Source organism: Bactrocera dorsalis, chromosome 3 (genome assembly GCF_023373825.1).
Source record: "Bactrocera dorsalis isolate Fly_Bdor chromosome 3, ASM2337382v1, whole genome shotgun sequence".
NCBI classification, from domain to species: Eukaryota; Metazoa; Arthropoda; class Insecta; order Diptera; family Tephritidae; genus Bactrocera; species Bactrocera dorsalis.
The window spans coordinates 55,903,461-55,931,214 of record NC_064305.1 but is presented as its reverse complement, the minus strand read 5'-3'; the positions used below and the strand labels follow the sequence as shown (position 1 = coordinate 55,931,214).

The following is a 27,754-nucleotide window of genomic DNA, read 5'->3' as shown; positions in this document are numbered from 1 at the left end:
TGCAAAATAATAAACATCTACATAGTTCTTTATACTATTGGAAAGCAAAATTTTGTGTTTTTCCAAGTCTGGGGGCTTACTTAGACTGCTTCATTAAGTCGTATTCACATGAGTTACATTTTTACAGAATATAATTCCGTTTTTATGCCGATGAGTTTGGATACTCTGATCCACGAGTAATAGAGCGAGAAGTATAGAACACAATTTTTCCAAAGCTTTATATGAATATAATGTTTGTTTAACGTACTCTGTACACTCGCTTATTGAAGACTCTTCTATAGTATATATTGAAGCAATAATTGATAAAATGTTGACCGTTGCTGTAGACAATAATCTCCATCAAGTTCTGGAATGATATCGTTCTAAATAAAAACTCTTTCATACCAGAATTTGAGTTTATATGGAATTCGACCGACCCATAAACCACACCAAATCGTTTCTTTTTTTGGATGAAATGACAGTCTTTAATCATTATACGCTTCTCTTCGTCCCAAATAGATACCCATTGAGCTAGAAATCGGCCGCATCGCAGAACAAAATTTGGCTCGAAAACGTCGCATCTTTTTGGAACTTTTCAAGAGGCCATATTGCGGAGCGATGGGAAGGTCGATCCGCTACAGTTCTTTCACAACGTGTAGTTTGTACGCTTTCAATTTAAGATCTCGGCAGTAAGTCTGAGTTGCTGCGAACGGCGCCGTATTGACTCTCCACGGTCTTCGTGTACACTTTCAGGCAAGAGTGTTATATTTCCTTCGCAGCGTGCTGGACATGGTCTATTCGGTCGAATATTATCCAATAATGAATGCTGAGTCTCCAGATGGGTGATGATGTTGTGATTAGTATGCTCAGTAGGCCGATTATGTTGACCACAAATTGAGCGAAGCGCGCGAAACACATTCTTTGCAGAATTTTCGTAATAAAGTTCAACGATTTGTAAACGTTGTTCAGGTGTAAGTCTTTCCATAATAAAATCCAAAATAATACTAAACAAACATAACATGGCAGCATGACACGACTTACGCGTGATCTGTCAAAAACAGGCCATTGAAAAAAGTATTTCTACTTGGATCACCGGATACATATTGTACATATTTACTGCACTAAGCCTTTCAAAAGTCAAGATAATCTCCTAAAAATTCCTATATAACAATTTTGGGTCAATGTATAACCACATTCGTGCGGTTTCTTATCCAAAATTTTAACCTTTTTTTTAATAAAAATATGAACATTGGTATTATTGAAAGTATTTAACTATAACATTATCCCATCTTACTGGCATCTTGTGGATTGTATTGTAAAAGTTAAGTCTTTTTTTGATAAGTTATTCTGATTTGACCCGTAATCCAATGAGGGCGTTCTGCATCGACAGGTTCCAGGTTGCCGGTATTGACCCATGATTTTGGCAAGCTTATCCTATTTGGCTTGATAGTTTTAAGCTAAGTTGTCATTATGGAATCAACACCTATCAGCAGCAACACCCTCCGCATCCATTTCCATCCGTGAAAAGAGGTGGTCAAAAGCGGAAAACCCTGTGTTGTAAGGCGGGTAAGGCAGAACTTCCCAGTCGCTCTATGTATTCCAAGCAGTTTTTAAGTAGCCTAGCAACATGGGGCGAGCATTGTAGTTTTAGAAAAGTATATATTACACACATATTTTATAATTGACTTAATTAATTGACAAACAACTATTTTTGTGTCAAACAGCAGATAAGAAAGAGTTCGGTTTGAAACATTTTGTCAAGCATGTTACGAAAAAGTTTCTAAAAATACCAAAAAACTTAAATATGAAACAATTAACAAAAACAGAACGAAGCAACGTTGTAGATACTAAAACTATGTTAGTAGTGCTTGTACATATATATGTACATCCTAATGTATGTCAATATGTATTTGGGTACCAGCTTTAGTTGAAAACGATTGGGTTCTAAAAATAATTGAAACTTTCTGAAAACCACAAAAATTCGCACCGGAATGTGCCGCGGAATAATCAGCAAACAGCGCTTGCGAACTATGCTAATATGAGCAAACTGTTGACATGATACATTGTTGATACATTGTATGTATATATTTATAAATTTTTTTTAGTGCATACCTTTGAGCATGAACGAATAATCAAACTAAAAAATGCGGACAGCGGGTGACATACTAGAAATGAAAAGTGAGAAAGAACAACCAGCTCTCCAGGCAGGCAGTTTTTCTTATCAGCCGCCGCATGCTTTTGTATATTTTCGGACACGCTTCTGCGATCACATAAAGCATTAATCAGTAAAAAGTCAAACTAGTCTAAAATAACTAGGCAACTTCTGATTACAATCGAACTAGTCGTAAAAGTATCTGATTTTTAGTATGGCAGTTTTCGGAAAGCTGGTCCATAGAGAGAACAGTGCACATCGGCGCATCAGAAATTCTTTAATAATAATAATTTGGATCTCTAAGCCTTTCAATTGTTCTAAGAATTTTTATATATATTTTATGAACTACTACGAAACTGCTCTAATTCTGACCAAAATCTGACAATTGACAACAACCAAAAGTGTTAGTTGGTTCGCTGTCCATACTAACTGGAAACATTTCGCTACAGGGCAGCTGCCAGAGGAATTTCAACAATGTTTTGGGTGGAAACTACCAACAAAAAAGGCAATCAAGTTAGAAAAAGTATTTTGTTACTGTTGTTGTGGTTACGAAAATTCTAAACAAATTAAAATTTCGATCTCACACAGACCACATTGTGCCAGTGAGTCATTTGACATCGAACTCAGCGGTTTGATTAAACTTTTTTCTTATCTTTAAAACATTCAAATATTCTGTAACGAATGCAGCAACATCAAAAAAAAATAAATAAAAATAAAACACGGTATATAGCTTACAGCTGTCACTCTGCAGTGCTTTTGGCGTTTGTGAATAATTTTTGTTTTTGAGCGATAGCGACACGATGTCGCTGACATGTATTGAGGCTGTTTGATAAACATTCACAGAGGCTTATCTACAACTTTTTTTTTTAGTTTTTCTTTAATTGAATGTTTGGAAATATATGTTTTTATGCTCTGTACCTAAATATTTTTTAAAGATTTTTCTAAGCGATGCTTTCTTTGCCTTCCTTATACAGATTTTATCTTAATTTTTTTTTTTTAAGAAACCTAATGAATTGGAATCCCCGAGATATTGTTTATAAATGGTATACAGAAACCTTACTTAATAAGTATAAATCTTAAAAGGAAGGTATTTTTACAGTCAAATTATATAAGTGTAAAATTGGGATTAATTGTATGGCCGTCCCAATTTATTTTCCGCTATGATCAATACGACCACTCGACGCCGTATGGGCTATCTAAAATTTTCATTGAACTAATTGATTGCGAAACTCTGTATCTAAAGACCAATCTTCACAAAAACTCCACAAAATTTTTGATTTTTCTATGAATGTCAAACTCAAAGAGTCACTGCTAAGATGTTGTCGAAAAAGGATTTAGAAAATGCATAGCAAAGAAAGCAGTAAGCCCTGACCAGTTCAGGCCAAGACCTTAGTTCAACACAAATGAACAGCGGAGGTTGTTTTGAAAGCCAAAAACCTATCATGTCTTATACCTCCATATCCCGCCAATAAACTACTATCTAAAAAAACGTCTATCAGTTTCAGCAACAACAGTAGTAATGTTTTAAAAAATGTTTTTAAATTGAAAAATTCTGAATAATTTTCAGGTTAGAAGAACTACTTGAATTGTTCCAACAAGCTCAACAAAAACGCTTGCCTTGCATACTCTAAACACACTTAATAACTTTTTTAATCTTAAAAATAATTTATTTTCAGTTTGAATTGACGGAGCCCCAAAGCACTTGTCCACTTAAGAGAAGCCATTATGCTCATATTTTTCATAATTCCATGCACTTTTAAAGATTTTTGTAGCAGTTGTTATCGAATTGGGGTTTTTTTTGTTTATTTGCGTTTTGCAAATTTATTTACTTTTCCTTTGCCAACATTTTGAACTCGCTGCCGTCCCTTGTCGAATGCGCTGCTGTCGCTGCCCCACGTCGTTTATCTTTTGTCCTGCGCCATTTTATCTGATATCCTTGTTTGGCGATGCGCATTTCAAATTCAATACAGCCATTGGCAATTTGGCCTGCTCACCTATTACAGCATGCCGCGCACTCGCCGCACGTCGCTCGCCGCTCGCTGCTCGCCACTCTGCTGCCGCTTGCCTTATACCTATGGCACGTTGCGTTATTTATGGCTCTGCCATTGATGCTGATGGCGAAAGCACTTTTGAAATTTTGCCAACAACGACAGCAACAACAACTCCTTCAAGCTGATTGTATTACTTTGCCTTTTTTGTGTGCCTAATAGCAAAAACATTACAGCAACATGCAAGCGGAAATCGGGAACAGCAAAAATAAGCTGCGGAACGATTGAAAATCCCCAACGACATTGCTTGCACATAATGCTGCCGTACACACCATATCCATGCCCATCAATACGTGTGCATGTGTGTGTGTGTCTGTGGGTATGGTTGTGCTTGGATTCGGTGAGCGTATGCGGTTGTGCAATCAGCTTGGCAACAGACAACGCTCGTTATAGCTGCTGGCGGACATAAGTTAACGATTGTTCATTCAGGCAGCCAAACAGCAGGCGAGAGTTCATTGTGACTCCTGCCGTGGCAGAGGAAGAAAAGTAGGCAACGGAAGGAAGCGGCAGTCGACGGTAGGAGACGTTCGGTGAGACTGTAATTGCAGTCGAAACTTGGTGTTTGGGTTGTCTGCCTGTTGGTGACGCTGATTGCTGCACCAGTTAGCAGTTAAACACCGGTATTTGTGTTTGTGTTGCCTGCACATACATACGCGCAGCTGCAGCGCACTTTATGTGTGCGTGTGTGAGTGTATGCGTGTGGAAAGTGCAAAAGTGCAAAGTTGTTGAAAAGTCTTACAACATATTCGCCCAGTTCGGAGGTTTTTACAGCAGCTTTTAGTGGATTTTGTGATTTCGTTAGTTGCTAAGGATTGCCGACAATCGCTCGTTTGCTGTTTGTGTATTAGTGCGCATTAACATGTGTTTGTTGTTTGTGTGAGTGTGTGTTGCAGTTATTCCGCATGGAAACTCTGCATATTTTTACACAAATATTTGATCTGGTCTGGGGTGTATCGATTTTAGACATTTACGTCTTTGCAGTCTAGAAGCTTAGCATTTATTTTTAATCCCGTTATTCGGCACTTGTAGTCTGTAATTAGTTTTATTACTATTTGTGTATAATAATTTATTAATTTTATAATTTCTTTTAGATTTTTGAGTGGTTTATATAGCATATATAATCCACATAAGCTCTATCTCTCAAATCCTCTTAAGCCCATAATTGAGTTCAAGTGAATTGATTACATTTTCTTCTTAGAAATTGGTATTATATATTTTCGTATAGTAAGACTTCATTACTGAAACTGAAAGAAATGAAAACTCATGCTTCTCTTTATGTTTTAAATAGTTTGTCTATTAAAGAGTATATACTATATAATTATGGGCAAGCAGCGTGATTGTCTATGTAGACGATGTAGCGCTTATGGTGAAAGGAAAGTTCCTGAGCACCGTTTACGCATTGATGGTGGGGTACCTCAGCGTCGTAATGAATTTGGCAGTCGTAATCGGTGTTGTAATCAACCAAAATAAAACCGATATGGTTTTATTCACTAGAAGATCCCACACATTCATCTGCAACCAACGGAGACAGTTAAATATCTAGGGCTCATCTTGGATAGGAAGTTTTTTCGAAGCCGAATATTGAAGACAGAGCAAAAAGGCATTGATTGCCTTGTACTACTGTAGAGGAGCCATTCGCAGAAGATGGGGTCTCTCACCGAAAGTGATTCTATGGTCTTATGACACCATAGTCAAGCGCATTATGTTCTAGATAATCTTTATTTGGTGGACAGAGTCTCACTTCAGACTTCATACTAGAACACTTGAATCGAGAGTCGCCAAACCGAAATCTGACTGCTTTTTCTCTATCCACATACCGGAGAGGGGGTTGTGGATGAAAAGAAGCCGTTAGAGGTGGGGTAGGTAGGGCTTTTTCACGGACGGATGAAAGCTTGTGAGGAAGATTGGTAGTCTGCTGTCGTGAGCTCTCTATCAACTCCAGTTTCAGACTTTCTGACTATTGCAGTGTCTTCCAGGCCAAGGTTACAGGTATCAGTAGATTTGTTGCTCCGGAGTGCAGCTTCCTTCAGAGAAGTGACCATCAACTCAAATAGCAAAGCACCGATACTAGCCTTGAATTCATTAACTATGCCTAATCTATTTTAGGAAGCTACAAAGAAACAATATCGTATGAAAGCCCATTTTTTTGCATGCCAACAATCAAATAAGATTCCAAAAAATTAAAAATACAGTAATATATAAATTCAACCAAAAGGAAAACTATTTCGTAGCCCACTTCCAGGCGCACTTACTATATACTCGCGCATATACTGACATAAATCCATTTGCCTATGTTGCATATTCAAATATTATTTATGATCCATATTTTCCGAAACGTTGCGCCATTTTGATACTATCGCCTGCATAACAGACTAAAAACTCCATTAATGGAAATTGTTGAAAAATTTATCATCACTGAGCTTGACAGCAAAACATTCAAAATTTCCACACTATAACACATAAATAAATAAAGGTGTCTGTGTGGATAACTATGTGTTCCCATATAGATATATATACATATATGACCGCTTGCATGGACACATCAATTGTTGCGGCCCAACAATTTCTCAAAACACCGTAATTCTGGTGAAATGACTGATTTCAGTGTTGAAAAGAGTTATATTTCATAACTTATAAGTATATTTGTGTAAATGTATGAGTACACATTTGCGTCGACATATATTTCTACACATAGGAGCATCAGTCAAACAAGTAATATGCTCTCTTTGTGCTCAAAAGAGGCAAGAGTGTGAGAATTGTTCCCTCCTCGCCATTTTATTGATTCATGTGGCACAAAATGCGTGTGCTTTTGTTGCTCGTTGTCCTCAGTCGTATCGGTTTTTGGATATAAACGTATGCGTGCTTCAAACATATCGCTGTGTGAAGTGTGTTTATGGGCTCACTTCTAAGCAACTGTCTATTGCGCCATCTCCAAGTTAACAGGACCTTTGATCAACCCTCGAAACTGTTGATTCAAAATTTTGTTTGTAAGGGGTGTGTGTAAACTACAGTCATCCTTTAGAAAGCTTTTATATTGACTTGAAGTCTTTAAAGGTTGTGATTATTTTTTTGCGAGTTTAAGAGCTTTTACAGTTATTTGAAAGTTTACTATATTGTACATTTAAAAGTATTTTAAAGCTTGATAAAGCAGTTATATTGTATATACATTTTCTTTACACTTACCGGTATGCGTTCTTTGATGTGCTTTGAGATGTGAGCTTTTGGTATATACTTTTTTACAACCCAAAAATTGGCACTTGTGTATCCGACGCTTGGCATCTGGACTGTGATCGTGTCGCTGGTGGGTCTTGGTAGTCACTGCCGAGTTGGAGAAGAAAAGTAAATATAAATATTTAATAAAGTTGGTTTGGGCTTCATATAATTATGGATTACGAAATGTTATGGCTTAAGAGCTTTTAAGCTTAATTAGTTTCTTCGAGTAGAAAATTGGCCCAAACAATTGTTTATTGAGAAAGGCATCATATATTATAAATATTTAAGCACTAACTTATTTTGCAAAAAAAAGCTTAAAGCTTAAGAAATATTTATTGAAATTTTTTTGGAATATTTATAATTAACAGAGAAAGACAAAGCTGAAAGTTGTATGAAAATACTGATCGCTGGTTGGACTTTTGAAAGCTCCCTAAACTCATCAAAAGCTTTCAGGAATACAAAATTATTTAATTTAAAACTGAGTAACCAATGCCTTTTTCCCCCTATAATTATATGGTTTTTGATGACTAGTGACAAAAATGATTGGAAAAATAGAATTTTTAAAAAAGCTTTATAAAAGACATTTAGGTGATTATATTATTGGTATAAAAGTTGAATTTTGTAATTAAAGCAATTCTAAATATTTTTTGTAAAGAGGAGCTTTGCAAAATACATTTCGAACTCAAAGAGCAATATTTCTGTCTCTTTCCCTCATACACTGTGCACAATTTAAAACTAACGGAGTTTTATTTCTATCTTTTTCCCCCATTCATTTAATAAAGACTACTCACATGTGGTTACTTGCGGATTTTGCAGCTGTGTGCCGCGCTGAGCGATCTGCGCTGCTGTCACCGCCATATTCATCACATGCTGTTGCATTTGCTGTTGCTGCTGTTTGGATGTGGCTGACGCATTCAGCATCGCTGCTGCCACACTTCCGCTGCCGCTGTTCTGCATTTGTATGACACGCGCCAAACTAATGGCTCCACTCTTTGTGCCATTCGCCGATGTCAGACGAACGATGGTGCTGCGCGGAATGTTGGAGTGGACCGTAGACGAGGCTGACGACGAAGACAATGTTGCTGGCTGTGACTGGGCTGCTGACGGCGGATGCGGCTCGGTATTTGTGCCGGCGCTGGCAGTTTGTATGCTTAAGTGCGACTTTTGTTGTTGGTGTTGTTGCTGCAGGTTTTGCTGTTGCTGTTGTAATAGAGGAACTGTAGTCGACGTCAGGGTAGGATTCTTACTGCTATTGACCAGTGTCGTAACGGCGCTGGAGAAGCGTAGTATGGCGGTAGAAGTTGGCGTTGCAGCGGAATATTGCGACTGACCGATGCGCTGTTGTTGTTGCTGCTGCTGTTGCTGTTGTATAAGTGTAGCCAGTTCGGTAGCACTCATAGTACTAGCATCGATTTGTTGCTGTTGCCTCTGTTGCTGTTGCTGCGTATTGTTTGTGATGCTGGTTCGTATCGATTCGGGTGACGATGGCGGCGTTAAGGTTGGCAACATGTAATCCTGCGGGCTACTACTACTACTGCTGCCGCCACCGTTGCTGTTGTTGCTGCTTTGATTGTTGCTGTTATGGCCACTACTGATGTTCACATTAATGCTATTGGCACGACTGCTAACGCCCTTATTGTGCGCCTTTGTAGCGATCACACGCAATTTGATACCCTTCTCCGACACCGCCGTTAGGGTCGTGCCAATTTGGGCCGCATTGATGGTGCCAACGATCGGCGTCGGCGTGCTCGATGCGGAGCCGCATGGCGAGTACGCTAGCGAAGTGGCGGCGGCATTGCCCAGTGAAGTGGCCAACGCAGAAGCGGTGTACTTCTCCTCGCAGCTATCCGAGTGCAGCTCATCCTCGTCGTCATCGATGCGCTCTTGTTTGACTACCACCGAACAACTCAGGGCCTGCGTGCCGCTGCTATCCCATGACATGCCAGAGCATGTTGAGGACACTGAAGACGTTGTGGAAACTGAGTCGAGGTTTTGTTCTTTGATTTTGAGTTCCTCGAAGATGCGCGCCGGCGCCGACAGCAGATCCCATGCTGTGTCGAGTTCATGAATCTTCTTGTATGACTGTAACTTGGGTTCATCGCGCAGATAGCGTTCCAATTCGTACCAAGTCTGAAAGAGAAAACACATTGTTAAACAATATGGCTAAACTAGAGAATAAGTATTAGAAAAGTGGTGTTTATAATATGACCGCTGAACCCTATCCTCAATTAAGATCTTTTCCCACGAACGGGAATACGTAACTGGTACGGACCGGGATTTTTTATCTGGTCAAGGATTGTCAACTCGGCAGAATTCTTTCACTACAAAAACAACATTCTCAATTATAGTGAACTGCTAACGATTTCAGGTCGATCGTTGAGAAAAGAAAACACAAATATTTTGTAATAAAGATGCAAGTAATCTATTGCAAAAAAGCTTTTGGATAACAGGCAGATTCTCTTAGATAAGGGCAAGGTAGCGATTGCTTGAGACAAGAGATTAGATTTGACAAAATAGCAAATATTTGCTTTTAAAAATATTAATTATATCAGTTGTGTAACATAGTGTCTTACAATGTTCGAACGGTATTAATATCTAATCGCGGTTTCGCCATCAAACATATGTCTACGAATCCTCACCCACGAGCTGTGCGAGCCATGTGAAGCCCTGCGGTAAGTTGGCAACGAAGCGCAAAATGTCATCTATAAAATCAGGTTAACCTGCCTTAGTCCAATGTGTGCGGGATCTCGAAGGAAAGCCAGTTATCGTACTTACTAATGCGTGGCGTAAGACTGCAACCAATGTGAAGCGCAGAAATTTCGCAAAATCTGTCTCTCTTCATCTACAAAAAATGTTCCATTTACGCTTTAAGTATGCTCACTCTTGAATGCTCGTATACTTCTTTATGAGTGCTCTACAACTCATGGCGTTAAATATGGCTTTCGAAGTACGCAAATACTTGCCATATATGTTCGTATATTTGCGTATCACATTACTTCAAACGATACCATTACTCCGATCATAATAGTTTATACAATAAACCAAATAATGGGGAACAAAATATGAAACAGAAAGTAAAAAAATGCAGGATTTGAAGTCAGGACACTTTTGTAACGAAGATAATTTTATTTATTTTGAATCCCTTTAAAAGTAAATATCTCATACCAAGATATACTCTACCATATTAGGAATGAACCTGCTTGTTGCGTCATCATATATATTATGGGAAGATCTAAACAGTTGGTGCATATAAGGTTTCTGGCAAACAAATTTTTCTATAAAGCGAAATTCAACTTCCAAAATTGTAGTAGACTTACAAGAACAAATATTTGCTCGATGGGTTCAAAAGTATGTTTATATCGCCGCAGAGTTTCGTAGCGCTACTAAAGATGTAGTTCTGCGACTGCGTGTCGGAATCGTTGTAACACAAAGGACTCACTTTAATGGCGTATGAATCAGCAGCAAAGCAATTTCACTCGCTCATGTGCGATGATTAATAGCTGATGTAAGTGAGGTGCTTTTAACAACTCTATGCACATATACACCCAGCAGGAAAATTTTAAACTCGTTGCTTCGAACCAAGTCAAAACTATGGAAGAGGATTGTAGAGCGGGTAAAATGGCTGCACAAAGCAATATTTTTTTTTTCTTTTTTGGAAAATAAAATGAAAGCGTAATAATGAAGTTGGTTTTTCTACAGGGCACGTGTGAAGGTGTCCGCTTACGTTTAGGGGTACAAATTTCAAAGTTTTCACCTACACAACTTTAATAGGTGCCTTGTATTAGAGTTGTGAGCGAATATTATTACTGTTACTTAGAAATTATTGATCGCTGTCAGCTATTGATGTACTTCATTGGTAATCTAAGCCATAAACAGTTTAAAGAATGTATAAAAATCGGAACTAATCAGTAACCTTGGATTCTTAAGAACATGTAAACTGGAATCTGATAGTTACAGAAAGCTGACTCTATATTATAATTTTGGCAGCTCTAAACGGCACTTGATAAGAAAGAAGTGAAGATGAGAGAATGAAGAGAGCAGCGATCTGTTGTCTGAAGAGTCTGCACTTCATTTTTGAAATTAGTGAAACTTCTGCAACTTTTTTTGTTTTGATAAATCTGTAGTTTTGTAGCAAACGGATACCCAGCAATTTAAGGGAGCCTGCTGAAGCATGGGAACCATTTTCATAAAAAATTAATGGTGAAATCTTTTAACAAATGCCAGTGAGAATCATTAATAATAGTAGATTGATGAAGATTACGCAAAAGGATTTCGTTCGAAAAAATTACGGTATGAAAAAATATACAAGAGACGGAAGAAAAATGGCGCTTCAATGGTTCTAATCGCAACACCTATTAAACATTTCAAAATCGAGGGTTAAAATTGACATATCATATCTCAAGCATGAAATTTCAAATATCAATAATTCATGAAAGCAAAAACAAACATACACACAAAAAAAGAAGCGCAAAAAGCAACACAAAAATCTAATTTTAGCATCTCCTTTCATTGGAATACAACTTAAATGCTCTTTGTGCTCTCTACGCTGTTCGTGCCATGCAATTTCGTTGTAAGCAAAGCTAAATAAAAGCGATTGAAATCTTGCAATATTTATTGTTAATACCTTTCGCCTCATCCCCGCTCTGTAACTGTAATAAATTCGCTACTAAGAGCGCTAGCGCCAGAAAGCATGCAATAGAAAATAAATGTTTGCTTCAAAAATGATTTATGTGGAGTGATTGCTGGTCAAAGCTGCAAAAACAAAGAGCGCAAAGATAGCAAAAAACGAAAAAATAAAACCCTTACTACATACAAGCGCAATATATACAAGATGTGTGTGTGTGTCTGCGTATGTGTTTTCAGCGCCATGCAAAAGAGATTATTTTTGAATTTTGAATGCGATACATTGGCAACAACAGCGAAAGCAGCGACAGCGGCAGCAGCAATAGCTATAATAACAATAGCAAACTGCAAAGAGGAGCATCGGCATGGAAAATAAATATTTCGCCCCTTTATTCTCAAATAAATAACACGCTGCCGCCGCTGAGCGCGTATGCCTAGCATTTTTTGGCTATTATACTAAACAAAGCGTTTGAGCGCACATTTTTGATAAATACAGTTATGCGCATGTGTATGTGTGTCATGGTGTTGTACGCTGTCGTTAGCAACTGTATGTATTTGTGCCTGTTTTTGTTCAATATTTGCTGGCTGTTGCTGGCTCGCCGTTATTGTTATTGCTCGGCCATAATTTATGGTGTTTGCTTTCACCCATTTGCTGTTATATATATTGTTTTTGTTGTTGTTGCAGTGTAAACCATTGAATAAATTGCCGCTTTCCTTTGCGCCCCAACTCCCCGTTCGGACTATTCGTTACGGTTATTGTGCATATCTATTGATTGATTGTATTGTGCTGAAGTGGAAACTGTTGAATTGTGCGCCATTATGACGCATTTCAAATAAGCACACACATACACACATGCGAGCGCACAAAATTTGCTCACACATATTAGAAAGCTTATATGAATACAGCTTTTCATGTGTGTGTGTTTCCTTTGCTCATACACACGAACTACAACACGAGTTTTATAGCATGTGATCGTTAGATAAATGCCAATATTTTTAATAAAAACCAACAAAAAATATTTGAAGCCTTCACGTTTGACTTTGAATATTACACATAAGCGCTACTGAGACAGGATTGTCAGATTATTAAATAGAACCATTTACGGAATAAATGTCCTAGAGTCAAATACCTGAATCATATCCAATGATGGTTGTTTCATTAACTGGTACAACGGACTTACTAAAAATTGTTACCTTAATTTCAAAGAGTGAATATAGTAATCTTCTGTGAGGCCTATTGTCTAACACTATTTTCTTTATATGAAAATTACAGTAATGTTATGGAAACTGTACCACTGACCTACAAGTCGATCCCATTAAATATATTAAGCAGCGAAACGCTATTAAGTGTGGTGACTAGCGGCAGTGTGGAGGCAACCCTACGTCGTAATTTGCATTTTATATGGCAGTCGCATACTCATCATGGGAAAACAACTAGACAATCGAGACTCACGGTGTATTATAACGTCTGTTTTTCAGGCAATATTTTATACAGGGTTGCTTTTTTTAACAGCTGTTATTTGTTTATACTTAGTTTGGTTTAATATTTCAGAATAAACAGACCTGCTTCTTCACAACAAAGTTTGAAGAATAATGTTACCAATATTTGATAAAGTTCATTTTGGTTGATAAACAAAAGCCTTAATAAACAAAATGATCACATTTGGGTGATGAGAATCCAACAAGTCACGGGTTGGTTTGCTCCATGGGCAGAAGAAACCAAATGTCTTCGAAAATGAAGCCGTCCATAATATTACAGTCATTATAGAGATATAATTAATGACTTTTTCGCGCTTGAATTGGAGCATGTTAATGGAGAGGACTTTTGTTTCTAAGACGACGACTCTACATGTCATAGATTTAACTAAGCAATCAATTTTTTGAAGGAAACTTTTTCTGATCGCATTACAAGTATATCGCGTGGATTCGTAGCGTGGCTTCCTAGATAGTGCGATCTTATACCTCTGGCTATATTTTGTGGGTTTATAAGAAGAAGGTTGCCTACAGAGATTATACCGGAGCAATTGACGCCTTAGAAGAGAATAATTGACGCCACATTGTTGACATACGACCTCACCTGCTGCAAAAAGTGAAAAAAGTTTGCTTGTCGGTTGGAAATTACCGATCATTTGCCCAAAATAGTTTATAAAAATATAGTTGCCAACCCTTTTCTTAATAATAGCAGTAGTTTCTTGGCCATGACATTAAATTATGTGTTTTTTATTTCTTATTGAAAACCAAATGTCTCAAAAACATCCATTATAAATTAAAATAAAGAGTTTTAGCTCCACTTCTGCTTTCTGAGCAATGCTTTTAAATACTTTCTTCAAAAGTAACAATGCAATATAAAATACTGATATAGTAGGCAAATAGACTGGCAACTATACATCAGTTGTCTCACACAACCGAAATGTTATTATAAATTAATAAATAACACACATACATACATCTCTTACAACGATATCTGTGCTCATATTCGTTGTGGCATTTTGATGGCAGAATTTATTACGTCTCTCTTCTCTTAAAATTCATAACTCGGGATGGACACATTTCATGATTTGATATTGACACCAAAATATAACGGTGTCTAGCACGCAACTGCGGGGTGTAAATGTCAAGTGTATGTAAGCGTTAGCTGTGAAAGCGTATCTAAAGAGACAATCGGTAAGAGCGTCAAATCGTAAAGCAGCTATACGCCTCAACACAAACACATTGCCGCAAAAGTGAGTATTAATTTACACGCCGACGAATATTAAATGCCGTTATTTGCACGCTTTCGTTTACCGGCAACAATTGCTGTGCACTTGTTGGTGTGTTCACGCCCCCATAAGTCTGCCACAAATCATAACACACATTTATGGCCGCAACGGCATTTTGAGGTGCTACCAAATTACAACAAATTAGCGCAATTTGTAAAACAATAAATGAAGTCATAAATAAACAATAAGCACAACAACAATAGCAACAACCACCACCAGCTACCAGCACATCTCCTGCAGGTGTATGACAGCAAATCAACATGACAGCAATCATCATCACAATCATTTGCAGCAACAATCACCGCCATTGGCAACAGGCATTTCAAGCTGAGCGGCAACAACAAAAACAAAAACAAATTGCTAGCAATCTAACACTGCCAACATTAATAACAAAACGCATAGCAATAAGAACAACAATGATAATGGTTACAACTACTGACGGACTGTGGTGGAGAGGAGGCTTAGGGGATAATTAGTCTGCCAGGTGTGAGTATTACATGCAAAACTGCAAATAATTATGTATTTATGTATGTGAAAGCTATTTAGTTATGCGCATTATTGTTTTCATAGCTCATGCTTGCTTATGGCTTTCGATTTATTGTTGTAATATACGTGCATATCCATGAATAAGCGCAAATATTTGTGTGTGCGTGCAAATGACAGCGAAAAAGCCACTCTTAATTTGTCTGCATGTCTCCCACTGCATATAGTTAAGCAAGAATTTATGCATATGCATTTATTTGTGCGCTATTTATGTCTACATTTGTATTTATAACTGGCTGTGTGGGCGGGTAATATGCTTGTGCAGACTTAATAGCTTTGAAATATTGCTGGAGTTGTGCTTGCTGTCGGTTCAGAGTATCTGCAGCATGCTGTTGGCTCCAAACACGACTCTGTAAAGACACATTTGTGTGTGTATGCTTGTATTTGTTGGTAAATATTTGCGAAATACGTAGAATATCTGCGCTCATCTGCATTTGGGAATGAGGAAAATACTCACTTTTGTAGTTATTTGAATCCTGTCATTATGGAAATTATGCGAAAGACTGATTGCACATGTTTATTTACAAAGTTTCTTCGCCACAAAATATGTTATACTTAAACTCTAATAAAACTTTAATATTGTGGCATTGGCTTTAGTAGGTCATAAGTGGGACTTTTTCATATGAAGCAGAAGTGCTTAGCAGAAAATAGTAGAAAGTTTAATATTAAAATTATAGTATTTTGGGAAAATTTTACTAATATTGTCGTCAGAAGCAGCTGGAAATATTTGAGTTACTGTTGAGTTTATTAAAAATAAATGGGCTAATAATTGCTCATTGTAGAAACGGCAGCTAACTTTGTTGTAGCTTTTACTCTACATTAAAATTCTAAGTCCGTTGAACTGCGCTAATTCTAAACTTTAATATATGGTTGTTATTAGTCGACGATTGCAGTCAGATTTTAGTTTAGTTTTTATGCGTTAAGTTAGAGTTCGTTTTATATAGTACCCTTTTAGGGGTCTCATATTATAAGCCAAGAGAAAAATTTAGAAGTATACTTTCTCCAATAAAAATATGCCTCTCTTGTTATTGAAATAAATTTTATGGCTATAAAAGTGGTTTCTGGTTTCCTTATATCACGCCAAATTTGGCTTCCTGTGACATATTTGATCAAATTTGACCCGGACTGGCCGATATAAATTAGGCATAAAAATCATTTCAATAGAATACGAGTAAATTATAGATTTTTGCAACCTTTGAATGTTCTTCACATGAACGATAAAATTCAAAATAGCTTAACTTTAAAAGGATTATTTTAACATTTTCTTTTGCCTTCAACAATATCCAAGAGACGCTAGGTTGACTATTCTCACTAAAACCAATTTATTTAAATTTTCTCACCCGAAGTCTCCGGAAGAAATGGTATTTCTTTCCAGTGAATTAAGACATCCTTTATATTTATTTTGCATTCTGAACGCAGGAGAAAGATCTTTTCAGGTATGAATTGATAATAGTAAAAAAAAGTTCCTTCCAATTGACTCAAGCATATTATTAGAAATAGAAATCAATCGGGATTAGAAGAGTCGACAAACCATAGATTAATGCGTACAAGACAAATGGAAGAAGAGTGTTTCGCGTATATTTTTTTCTTAACAACTTAGTCTGAAACCTTGATATTATTAGAGCAACTTTGACCTCTAATAAGAATTAGTGTCTACAAAGTAGGCAAAGTTTCTAATGTATATAAATTGTCTTGCCCTCGCAGTACTTTTTGCGGTTTTTCTGACACTTCTACGCAGCCGATAATTTTTGCATTAAAAGTTTTGCAACTCTGACAGCACTGCCAGTAGAAGTACTCCAGGCGCAGACATATATATGAAATTATATTTAACATCACAATATAACATTTACCACACCAATATTTCTAGTATTATACAAGTATCTGAAAGTAGACGCGCATGTAATATAGGTTACTCATACGCCATGCGGTCACGATAAGTACATTGCGTTTTAATAGAAACTTTTGCACATGCATCACGTGGAGAGCAAAGTTGTGGAATAAAGCCCCGAATAATCACTCCAAGAGAATTATATATGAATTTAGTATTTGTAGCAAACAATATTTTGCACTGGCATTCATTTTCATAGAAGCATATGTGGGCGCAACATGAAGTAACTATTAAGCCAGGCTTTGACAAAAAACAACAACAGTAAAAATGCCGCTACCTGTTATGATTATGATTTTTCCTACAGGGTATGTAGCCGGCATGTGTGCAGCATTTAAGAGTATGTTTATTTCTATGTCCAAAGTTTTGTCGTTTGCTGTAAGCCTGGCCCATGGCGCTAATCTTTATTGCAAAGTTTTACTTTCGACAGAAATTTTCAGCTTTTCGCTAATTTTTTTTTTTTAATATATGCTTTTGACTGCTAATTTATAATCAGATATTTAGCATCTCATTACTTTAATTTAACATGGAGCAAGGCAAAATTTAAACACATGCTTTTATTTTGCGAAATCTTAACATTTTATTGGCTTCTTGCAGAAATTGTATATTCCAATACCCGTTATTGATTCACATAATTTCAAAAACGAAATTTATTCACTTTATGCTCAAGTATTTGGCATTTAGTTAACTCACTTTTGCTCAGCACTTCACATTTCAGCCATTGAGCGAACTTATTAGCCAATCAAGCTGGCTTCTCGTATCTACGTCAATACTTCGAGTTGACTTTCATTCAATAACTCAGCTGCTCATTTGCTGTCAGTTGCACTATATTCTGTATATAGCCTTGCTCTATTCACTTCACATTCAATTTTCTTAAAAACTTTCAAAATTCGCAAAACAAAAATTTACTAAAAATACCAGCCCTGTTTCTGGCAACCGTAAATTTATATATACCGCCTTGTATAGATGAGATTACTGTACACTCATACATACTTACGCATGAACATCTATTTCATTTGGCGTGCATTTTAAAAGTTTAGGAATTGACCTTTGCAGGCGGCGTTTCTCTAGTAGCTACTATATGTATATATATAATATGTGTATGTATGTCAGCATGTGTACTCATGCTAAGCGATATCCATTGGTCAGGCTTTGGAGCAGGTGCGCGGCGGCGAGCTGCATAAAAGTTTCACGGCGCGCACGAAATTGCAATGTTGCAGCAACATAAATACCAACAGCAAGTTGCAAGCGTTGTGGAGATCCCGTTAAACTTGCTTTACTGGCTGCTCTGATTTTTACACTGCCCATTGCGCACCAATACACCGCATAGCTTGTGCGTTGCTCTCTTTTGCGCTTTTCTTGAGGTTTCGTTCGATGTTTATTGCCTCGGTTCATTGTTTTTTATTTATTTCCCCATCATTCGTCCGTTTTGTTGTTGCAATATTTTGTTGCACTTCCACCACTTGGCTTTTAGCGCTTTCAACAATTTTTGATTTCGTTCGTGCTTCCTTTCGTCTACGAAAACTGTTCAATTTTACGCCATGCCCCCTGCAGCACTACTCACTTTCAGGGCACACTTTCATTGCCTCCACTTCACTATTTCCGCTCGCAATTCGCACATTATTGCAGCTTGTTCATACTAAAGGTCTTGTTATCGACTCTGCCTCTTTGTGTGTGCTGTTGTTGTTGTTATTGTTGCCTGCTTCAGTGCTGTTAGTTATGTTGGCACTTTGTGGTGTAGTGGAAATAAAAAACGCAACAAAGAAGGTATGCGTGGAAGTATTTGAAAATTGCCAACGAATGCAATGAAAAGTTCAATAAGCAATAAATGTGCGCAGCGAAGTATGTGTTTAAGTGTGTGCGCGTAAGTGAGTAAGTAAGCGAACGAGTAAATAAGGTAAATATAAGAATATGTGTGTCACGGCTGTGTCTTAAATCATTGAATGCCGTAAACTACCCGATCTCATAAAATGTTAGTTTTATACTACCTTCGGTGGAAGTGTGGGCACTGGGAGCTTCAACATTACCTATATTCGACTGTAAAACTTTTGAGAGTGAAGGTTAATTTGTAATTTACAGTTTTATTAACGGTAATCAAAGTTTGGTCTTGGCCTTGTTGAAGAACTTGTGGTCCAAATGGAGATCTTTATAACCCTAAAACTAAAGTGGAGTATACTGGTCTTTACAAGACCATCAAACTTTTTGCTGATCAAGGAAATTGCTCGTATAGTTCCGAATCTTAATAAGTTAATAGCCAGATCTTTGCATCATTTTAAAAATACTATAGTAAAATTTACATATTTGTTATAATTTTGACTTATTTCAAATATTTTTTGAGTTGCAAGCTTCTAAAGTGTATCCGCTCAGTTCAATCATTTGTCGTAGTGATTACCCGTAGACAAAGGAACCGATCACTTTCAACTTTTTACCGCATGCTTTCTATACAAAAACCTACCAGTCTTTTGATTCGACCAAAAAACATTCTAGCAGACCAAAACGTTCAAAATTTTAGGTAAAATTTAACTATTTTTAAAAACACATTAACATTTTGTCCGTATAAGATTTTTTCTCAACTGTAAGGCTTGGAAAAAACTTCCAGAAGAGATGTATTTTTAGGTTTCATCCACGGAGAAACCCGGAATCACTACAGCAGTGGAGAAATTTTTTTAGCGCAGCCAGAGATCGCATGTAATTTGAATAATGCTTCAGTTTTAAACCAATAAACACTGCTTACCTTTTTGAGACAGTCACATTAAGTCTGTATTATTTATTCGACATTTGTCTATACATCTTTCATAAGTCAACCATTTCAGATACCTACATTTGGTTCGCTTGATCGATATATATTTTTAAATTAATTGAGAATCATATTCTAAGGTGCTTTAATTGCATTCAACAAATGTTTTCCAAAAATTCAAATGGCTTTATTTAGTATTTGCTTGGAAAAATTTGTATGTAAATGAGAAACAAAATTGAGCATTAAGCACAAATTCCAATGTAAACAAGGTCAATGCAGCAACATTACAATGCACAATGCCGCACTGTTGTTGTTTTATAGCGTTGCTGTCAACTGTTGATGCAGTCAATGCCGTCACTATTTTCGCTGCTAATGTTGCTCACCTTGAACGCCACACAACAAACCAAGCGGTGAAGAAGTATGTGAGTAATTTATTGTTATTGTTGGTTTATACTTTGGTTACTACACGCTAGCGTAACATTTTATGGTCATTCAGAGTTTTTGCTGCACTTATTGGCATTCTAGAGCTAGGCAGTTTATAGAGTCTGGAAATAGTATTCGCATTGTTGTTGGTATGTGACTTTGTAAAATGCATAAAAGAACTAAAAACCCTGTGCATCCGACTTCTATAGAGCTTTGCAAAACTCTAACTGCAATTTGCAGTTATTATTTGCCACTAAATTCTTACGTATATAGAGGGAAAGGAATTGGATGCTCGTCACTATACGCACACATATAACATACCACCACGTATGTGCATGTGTGCCGTCATAACAATGACAATTACACTTCTAAAACAAATCGAGTGGGAGCAACAAAAGTAGTCGCACACTAAACATAATTAGTTGCCTACTAAAAGCTAACAACAGCTGCTAACTGCACTTCAGCCGGCAGAATTTTAACGAACTTTTGCTCGACTACATTTATGTGTGTTAGCATGTGTATGTGTGTAAAATTTACGTTCCAGTCCAAGGGTGTGTAGTCATCATTTTAGAGATTGCTTTGAAGCTGCAATAAAATTGTCAGAGCATTTTAGTGTGTGTGTGTGAGCTGCGGTGTGAATGTGCGCGTGTAATTGCGTGTGCCTCGTGTTAGCAGGCGACAGACCATAAAATTTATGCTTAACCAACCAAAAATTAAATAAGGAATGTCCAATTGTGGAAAAGGGACTCGTAAAAAGTGATGTAAACACAAAAGTTGTGCCAAAACAAAGAAGTGATAAAAATATCTGTGAAAGCTGGAAAGAAAAGCACTTTTTCTCATGGTTTGGAATGGCACAAAAAAAAATTAAAATTCTTCAGTTGAAAAGTTTTCGTCCGAGATTTATTTATGAATTTATTTTACGAGATTTGAGACTATATGATGATGTTGTTTATTTATATACAATTGGTGCGAATAATAATGAAGAAAATTGCAAAAAAAAAATTATTATTAAAACATATTTCTTTTTAAAGTAAATTATATCAAAATATAACAAGATTCAATGACGCTCACAGTATACACAGCTGAACCGATTTCATACAACGTTTCAGGTATTATGGCCGGTTAGATGAAGCTATTAGTTATACGGAATTTCTTGAAAAATTCTTTAAATTTTTAGTATGATGCGGATTCTTCCACGAAAGTGGTGGCTAAGGAAATAAATAATACTAAAAACTATATTTGAGAATTTGAAATGATGCGCTTTTTGTTTTGAATGAATTAATTGAAGTCTGCTGAATAGAAGTCCAAAGGCGAAATAAATTGAGTTTTCAGAAGTTTTGAAACAAAGCAATGTTGATTACTTTTGTGATTCGAAGAGTACTGTACTCAAGAAATCTGTTCCAAAAGGTGGAACTGTTAATGGAGAATACTATGTATGCATTTATAGCGCTTATTGAAAAGTATCGGAATTGTTAGGTCTGAATATTCAGCAAGAGACCAAAAAATTTTAAGAAATTTTTTATGAAAAAACAGGTTCCTATCATCACTCTCCGAAGCATTTTATAATGATGTCCCAGGCACACAAACAGCCATAACTGCGGCACTGAAGAACATTCCTGTAAATGACTCAAAAAATCTATGGACGATTGATCGTTCCAAATGTTTTATTGAGTCAAAAGATAATTTATTTGACATTTTATTTCGAATGCATTATATACACATAATTTTTAAAAATTATTTTTAAGTGAATATTTTACAGATCCATAGAAAGGGCAAACATATTTTTAAATTTTTATCTAAAATTTTCTTTAATAAATTGTCTTCGGTTAGTGTCATAGTTATCTCGTTTTCGCTCACATTCAATGAAATTCCAAATATATTCATCAGTCTATTTTTGGCTGAAACTTGAGCACTGAAGCAGCTATACGTGCCACCAATCACGCCCCTGGGTTTTGCGAAAAGAACTCAAACGCAATTACAAATGCGCGATGACATGTGTCAGGAATGCCCTAAAGCCTAACAAAGCATAAGAAAAGAAATATTTGAACTGGGAGCAGGGAGCAAAAACACTCCTAAGTAAAAGGCCATCTACGCCCAACCCCTGTACTATAAAAAATCTTTATTATGCGCACTGTGTATTAAAAACACATCAATTTTATTTTTTTGTCATCAATTCGTTTTCTAAGCGGACAAAAAACAGCTGCACAAGCACGTCTGAATAGAGGGTACTTAGAGATCTCATATGACTTGTGTCACATACATATTAAGAATACACATGTGTTTAATAATGTAATATAATGAAAGTACTAGCAGAATTTAAGAGAAACGCCATCAAACAGTCAGGTTTCGTCTAGGCGCTTACACTGTAAATAAGCAAATTAAACAAAACATAACGAGTAGCACACATAGCAGTAACATAGCATAACAGAACATAACATAACATAACATAACATAACATAACATAACATAACATAACATAACATAACATAACATAACATAGCATAACATAACATAACATAGCATAACATAACATAACACAGCATACCATAACATAGCATAGCATAACATAACATAACAGAACATAACACAATATATTATAACATAACATACCATAACATAAAATAACATAACATAATAACATAACATAACATAGCATAACATAACATAACATAGCATAACATAACATAACATTACATAACATAACATAACAGAACATACCACAACATAACATAACATACCATAACATAACATAACATAACATAACATAACATAACATAACATAACATAACAACATAACATAACATAACATAACATAACATAACATAACATAACATAACATAACATTACATAACATCACTTAACGTAACATAACACAACACAACATAACATAACATAACATAACATAACATAACATAACATAACATAACATAACATAACATAACATAACATAGCATAACATAACATAACATAACATAACATAACATATCATAACATAAAATACCATAACATAACATAACATAACACAACATAACATAACATAACATAACATAACATATCATAACATAAAATACCATAACATAACATAACATAACACAACATAACATAACATAACATAACATAACATAACATAACATAACACAACATAACATAACATAACAGAATAATGTGGAGCAAAACATAAATTTGCACATTATTACATAGTATAAACATAACATAACGTAAAAATTTAAACGTAAGGTAACATAACATAATACAACATAACATATTTTCTGAGGAAAACCTTTTGTTATACAAATACTTATGTTTAATTTTGCTTTCTTCTCCTTCATTTGCTTAAATTTCTTTTCTCTGATAGCTTTTTATTCGACGCGCCTTAACGCCTGTGTGTATGCCAGAAGGCATTAAGCTTTGTCTTCACTTGATTTTAATGTAATTATAATTTTATATACACATGTACATATATTGTTAATAATAGCCACAAAAGAAGCACAAGCGTCGACAATGTCTGCGTCTTCGGCACTTTATGCATGCACGTGTGTGTATGTGTGTACGGTTTTTTGTGCCGTAATCGGCACTTATGTGCGACGGCGCGCCATAACAGTCTTAAATTCAGCAGAGACGAAAACGCGTTAACGGTGTATAGAAAATTTTAATGGTTGCGCTTGTAAGCGTTTCTGCCGTAATGGAATTTATTGTAAGGCGATTAAAATTCTTTGCCAGAAATGTGGCGGACGGAGGGTAAATTAAGTGTTTAAGGGATGCTTGGTGAGTTAATGAATAAAGTGTAGTAGTAATAAAATATCTTTAAAGACTGCATAAATTGCGCGAAAGCGGTAAATAAGTTATAAATATTTAATGGAATATAACATTTTGTTCTTCTATCTTGATGTGAAGTAGATAATAATGTTTATTTGATTTTTTTGACAAAAGGTATGAAATGAATATTTTTAAAGTTCACACTAATTTCTTTTCCATTGATGATTACATGCACCATCATCCACTCAGCAGCTTACCCACATTATCTCAATGAGCAGCAGCAGAGACACGCCAGCAATATGGAAGAAAAAGGAATGTGAGGAGAAACAAATCGCTGCAACTTCTTCAATGCCATTAGCTGCGCGCGTATTAGCACTTTTACCCCTCAATTCCAATATACATAAACCACAATTTGCTTTCAAGTAATCGAAAAATGCTTGAAGTAAAATGTGGCACAAAATATGCCACTTTCGCAGGAAACACAACTGCAAAGTAATGCGAAAGCAAAAAAAGTGTTGAAAGAATCCGCTCCTAAATAGACGCTGGCGAAATTGCGCTGCGAAGTATGCAACGAAATGTTGAACTGCTACGATTGCGATGGCAGGCAGCGTACATGCACACAAAGCAACAAATTTGCGCACACACACACTCAAATTTATGTGAGCGCGTATGTGTGTGTGTGAGCATTGCTTGACAGCCAAATAGATAGCTTCGTCTGCTTTACGCTTCGCTTGAGTGTTCCGCACTGCGTAGGGGAGGCAAACTTTTAGAGGGTTGCAAAACATTATTACTCTACTGTTTCAATATATTTCATTGGGTACTCACACACACACGCTAACGCGCGCATGCACACCAACATGCTTGAAAACAACCAAATAAAACTAATGCGCTGTACGCGTTGCTGAATTTAAATGAGGAATTAATGCGTACATTACATTCCACTTTTGCTGCGTTTACTTTTGATCAGCGTCGAGCAATCGCCGCCGCCCGCACCCCGCTTACGTGGCAACAAAGCTTTGCGCGCACATTTTTCGCTTTCACTTTACTGCTTTCGCCAATTCTGCTTCTCACCCACTTACGCAAGTTTTCGGTTTATGTGGTCTTCTCGCTGCTGTTGTTATTGTTGTTTTTTCTTATTTTCCATTTTTTTGGATGTTCGACTAATGTGTGCCGCTATGTCGTGTCGCAGCAAGCACTTCTATACACTTTCGTGCACTTCCTCACCCATTACGCATGACACTTCTCGGTGTGGGGCGTGGGGAGCGAGAGCGAGCGTTTGAGTGTATGTGTGAGTGTGCGTGTTTGGCGGCTCGCCTTATTTGTGTGTGGTGCGCATAAAATTAGCCCGTGTGTGAGTGCCACTTACTTGCGAGTATTTTATCAAGCATTTTATCAAAGTAGCGCTCACACTTACACACAAACATATATGTATAAGAATGTGCATGTTGTCGCCGTATTCTTATGCATGCGACAAAGTAAATCGTCAAGGGTACGAGTGTGATTGCTTTGAGAATTGAAGTAGCTGAAAACTTTACGCAACGTTGCCCAACATACTTTGTCATCGCTGAAGCAAGGCAACCTTAGAAAAGGAGAAGGAAACCGGTGTGGCAGCAAAAAGAAATCAGGAACCGACCACGCAAGTATTTACTCTTATTTTTATAAAATGGCGTGTAATTTTTGTTGCCTACATTTAGGCTGTTAGGTTGTTAGAATATGCCAAGCAACTTCAATGAATTCCCTCTGCTCCCAAGTTAACTTACTTTTGTCTTTTGTCTCGGCTTTGAACAGCCTAATGCATTTTGTCTGCAAAGACAACACATTGACAGTTGTCAAGGCACGTGCAAAATTAATTTTTATTTGGCGTAAATCATGTGCATTAACCCATATAAATAACAGCAATATTTGATGTTGCTTTATTATGTCTTTTCTAGGTCATAATTTCAGTATGTGAAAAAGAGTCAGAATTTACAATTATTTTATGATAATAATGATTCAACATCCTTGAAAATAGATATGTATCTAATTTTTATTTTTATGATGAAAATTTTTAATACCGATTTTTGGAAAAGGATTTATATGAGTGCCGCACTTCTTAAGACATTAAAAAAAGGTAACTTCGGTTACATATCTGTTATAATACCCTTTACAAATACAAAAGTTGTCATACAAGAACTTGATTCCGACCGGTCAGATTGTATGACAGCTATATGCTGTAGTTACCTAATCTGAACAATTTCTTCGAAGGTCTCACTATTCTGATAGATAATAAGCCATGCCAATTTCGTCAAGATATTTCGTCAAATGAAAAAATTCTCAATGCAAAGTATTAATTTTTAACGGTTAGTTTGCATGGCAGCTATATGCTAAAGTGGTCTAATTTCGGCAGTTTCGACAAATGAGTAGCTTCTTGAGTGGAAAAGAATGTGTGGAAAATTTTAAAATGACAGAAGGACAGAAGGTTCTGGATAAATCGACTCAGCTTCTCATGCTTATCATTTATTTATACTTGTCTACACAATATATAGTTAAATAAGTATTTTATAGGGTTCTCGGCGTTTTCTTTTATGTAGTTGTTCAAGGTATACAAATTGAGCGACTATATTAAATTGCACTCAAAATAATGTGTGTTCCTTATACATATGCGGACATTAAATTACTAGAAGATGTAAAAGGCTTGAACACTTTCTTGCAAGAAAATTCGCTGTTCAATTCATTTGAGTGCTCATTGAGCTCAGAAACGTTTATCTTTATGTTTCCTCTCACCCTACTTTTAACCGAGGCTAATTCACTTTGACTACTAAATGCAAACTATCGTTAACTCTTTCTACTAGATTTTATCGCCAGATTGGCCTACTTTTTGGCTCCAATCAAACACTCATTGCCTCCTGTGAGCGCTGCATATGCAGTATTAATACGAAGATTGCTTTCGAGTGAAAGCGAAAGATAATTTCATTTGCATGCGAAACATTCACAGATAAAATGTGTGCGCATAACAAATTAATTGGGTCGATTCAGACAAAGATGCATGAGTGCACTGCTATACAAAGCGCCTAAAAGCCGGCTACAAATGCAAAGTAAGAGACGAATGTGAAAAGCGGAAAAAACTAAAAAATAACTTGCAAATCGTGATGCAAAGTGCATAGTAAGAGGTTCTGAGAAAAATGGAGAATAAATGGTGATGAAATATGTACATATATACCCACACGCCTACATAGCACGCACCAGTGTCTGAAAGCCAGATTGACGCTGTGCAAAGTGAAAGAATTGCTCGAAATTGCAACAAAATGCAAGTGAGATGTAGACAATGTTAAACCGGCTTAAGCTGGCGTGCGATAAGTGCTGCTGATAGACATTCCCAACGTTCATATACATAGGTATGACAACGGTAAGTGAATATTCTGGCAGCAACTTTCAGATCGGATTGCTCTTTGATAATCAACAGAGTGAGTTCATTGAAAGCTGCTAGTTTAAACTCTCAGACATGTGTATGATACATAGGAAAACAGCAGTTGAAAGGAAGTACTAACAAATGTATGCCGTTTCAAAGTGCTCTTGTACTTATTGCTTGTAATTATGCAGCTGAGGAAGTGGTTATGTGTCTCAGCTGATGAAATTCGTAATGCATATGTTCCAGTT

General features: G+C 36.5%; 1 protein-coding gene across 1 annotated transcript in view; it reads right to left on the bottom strand.

Moving 5' to 3' along the window:
• LOC105227701 (Krueppel-like factor luna) overlaps positions 1-27,754 on the bottom strand; it is a 361,609-nt gene that overhangs the window by 9,114 nt on the left and 324,741 nt on the right. Inside the window, exons 3-4 of the mRNA XM_011207192.4 lie at positions 8,184-9,522; positions 7,363-7,497 (exon numbers count right to left, since the gene is read on the bottom strand). Coding sequence (XP_011205494.2) covers positions 7,363-7,497; positions 8,184-9,522 — 1,474 coding nt within the window. The remainder of the gene's footprint in view (positions 1-7,362; positions 7,498-8,183; positions 9,523-27,754) is intronic.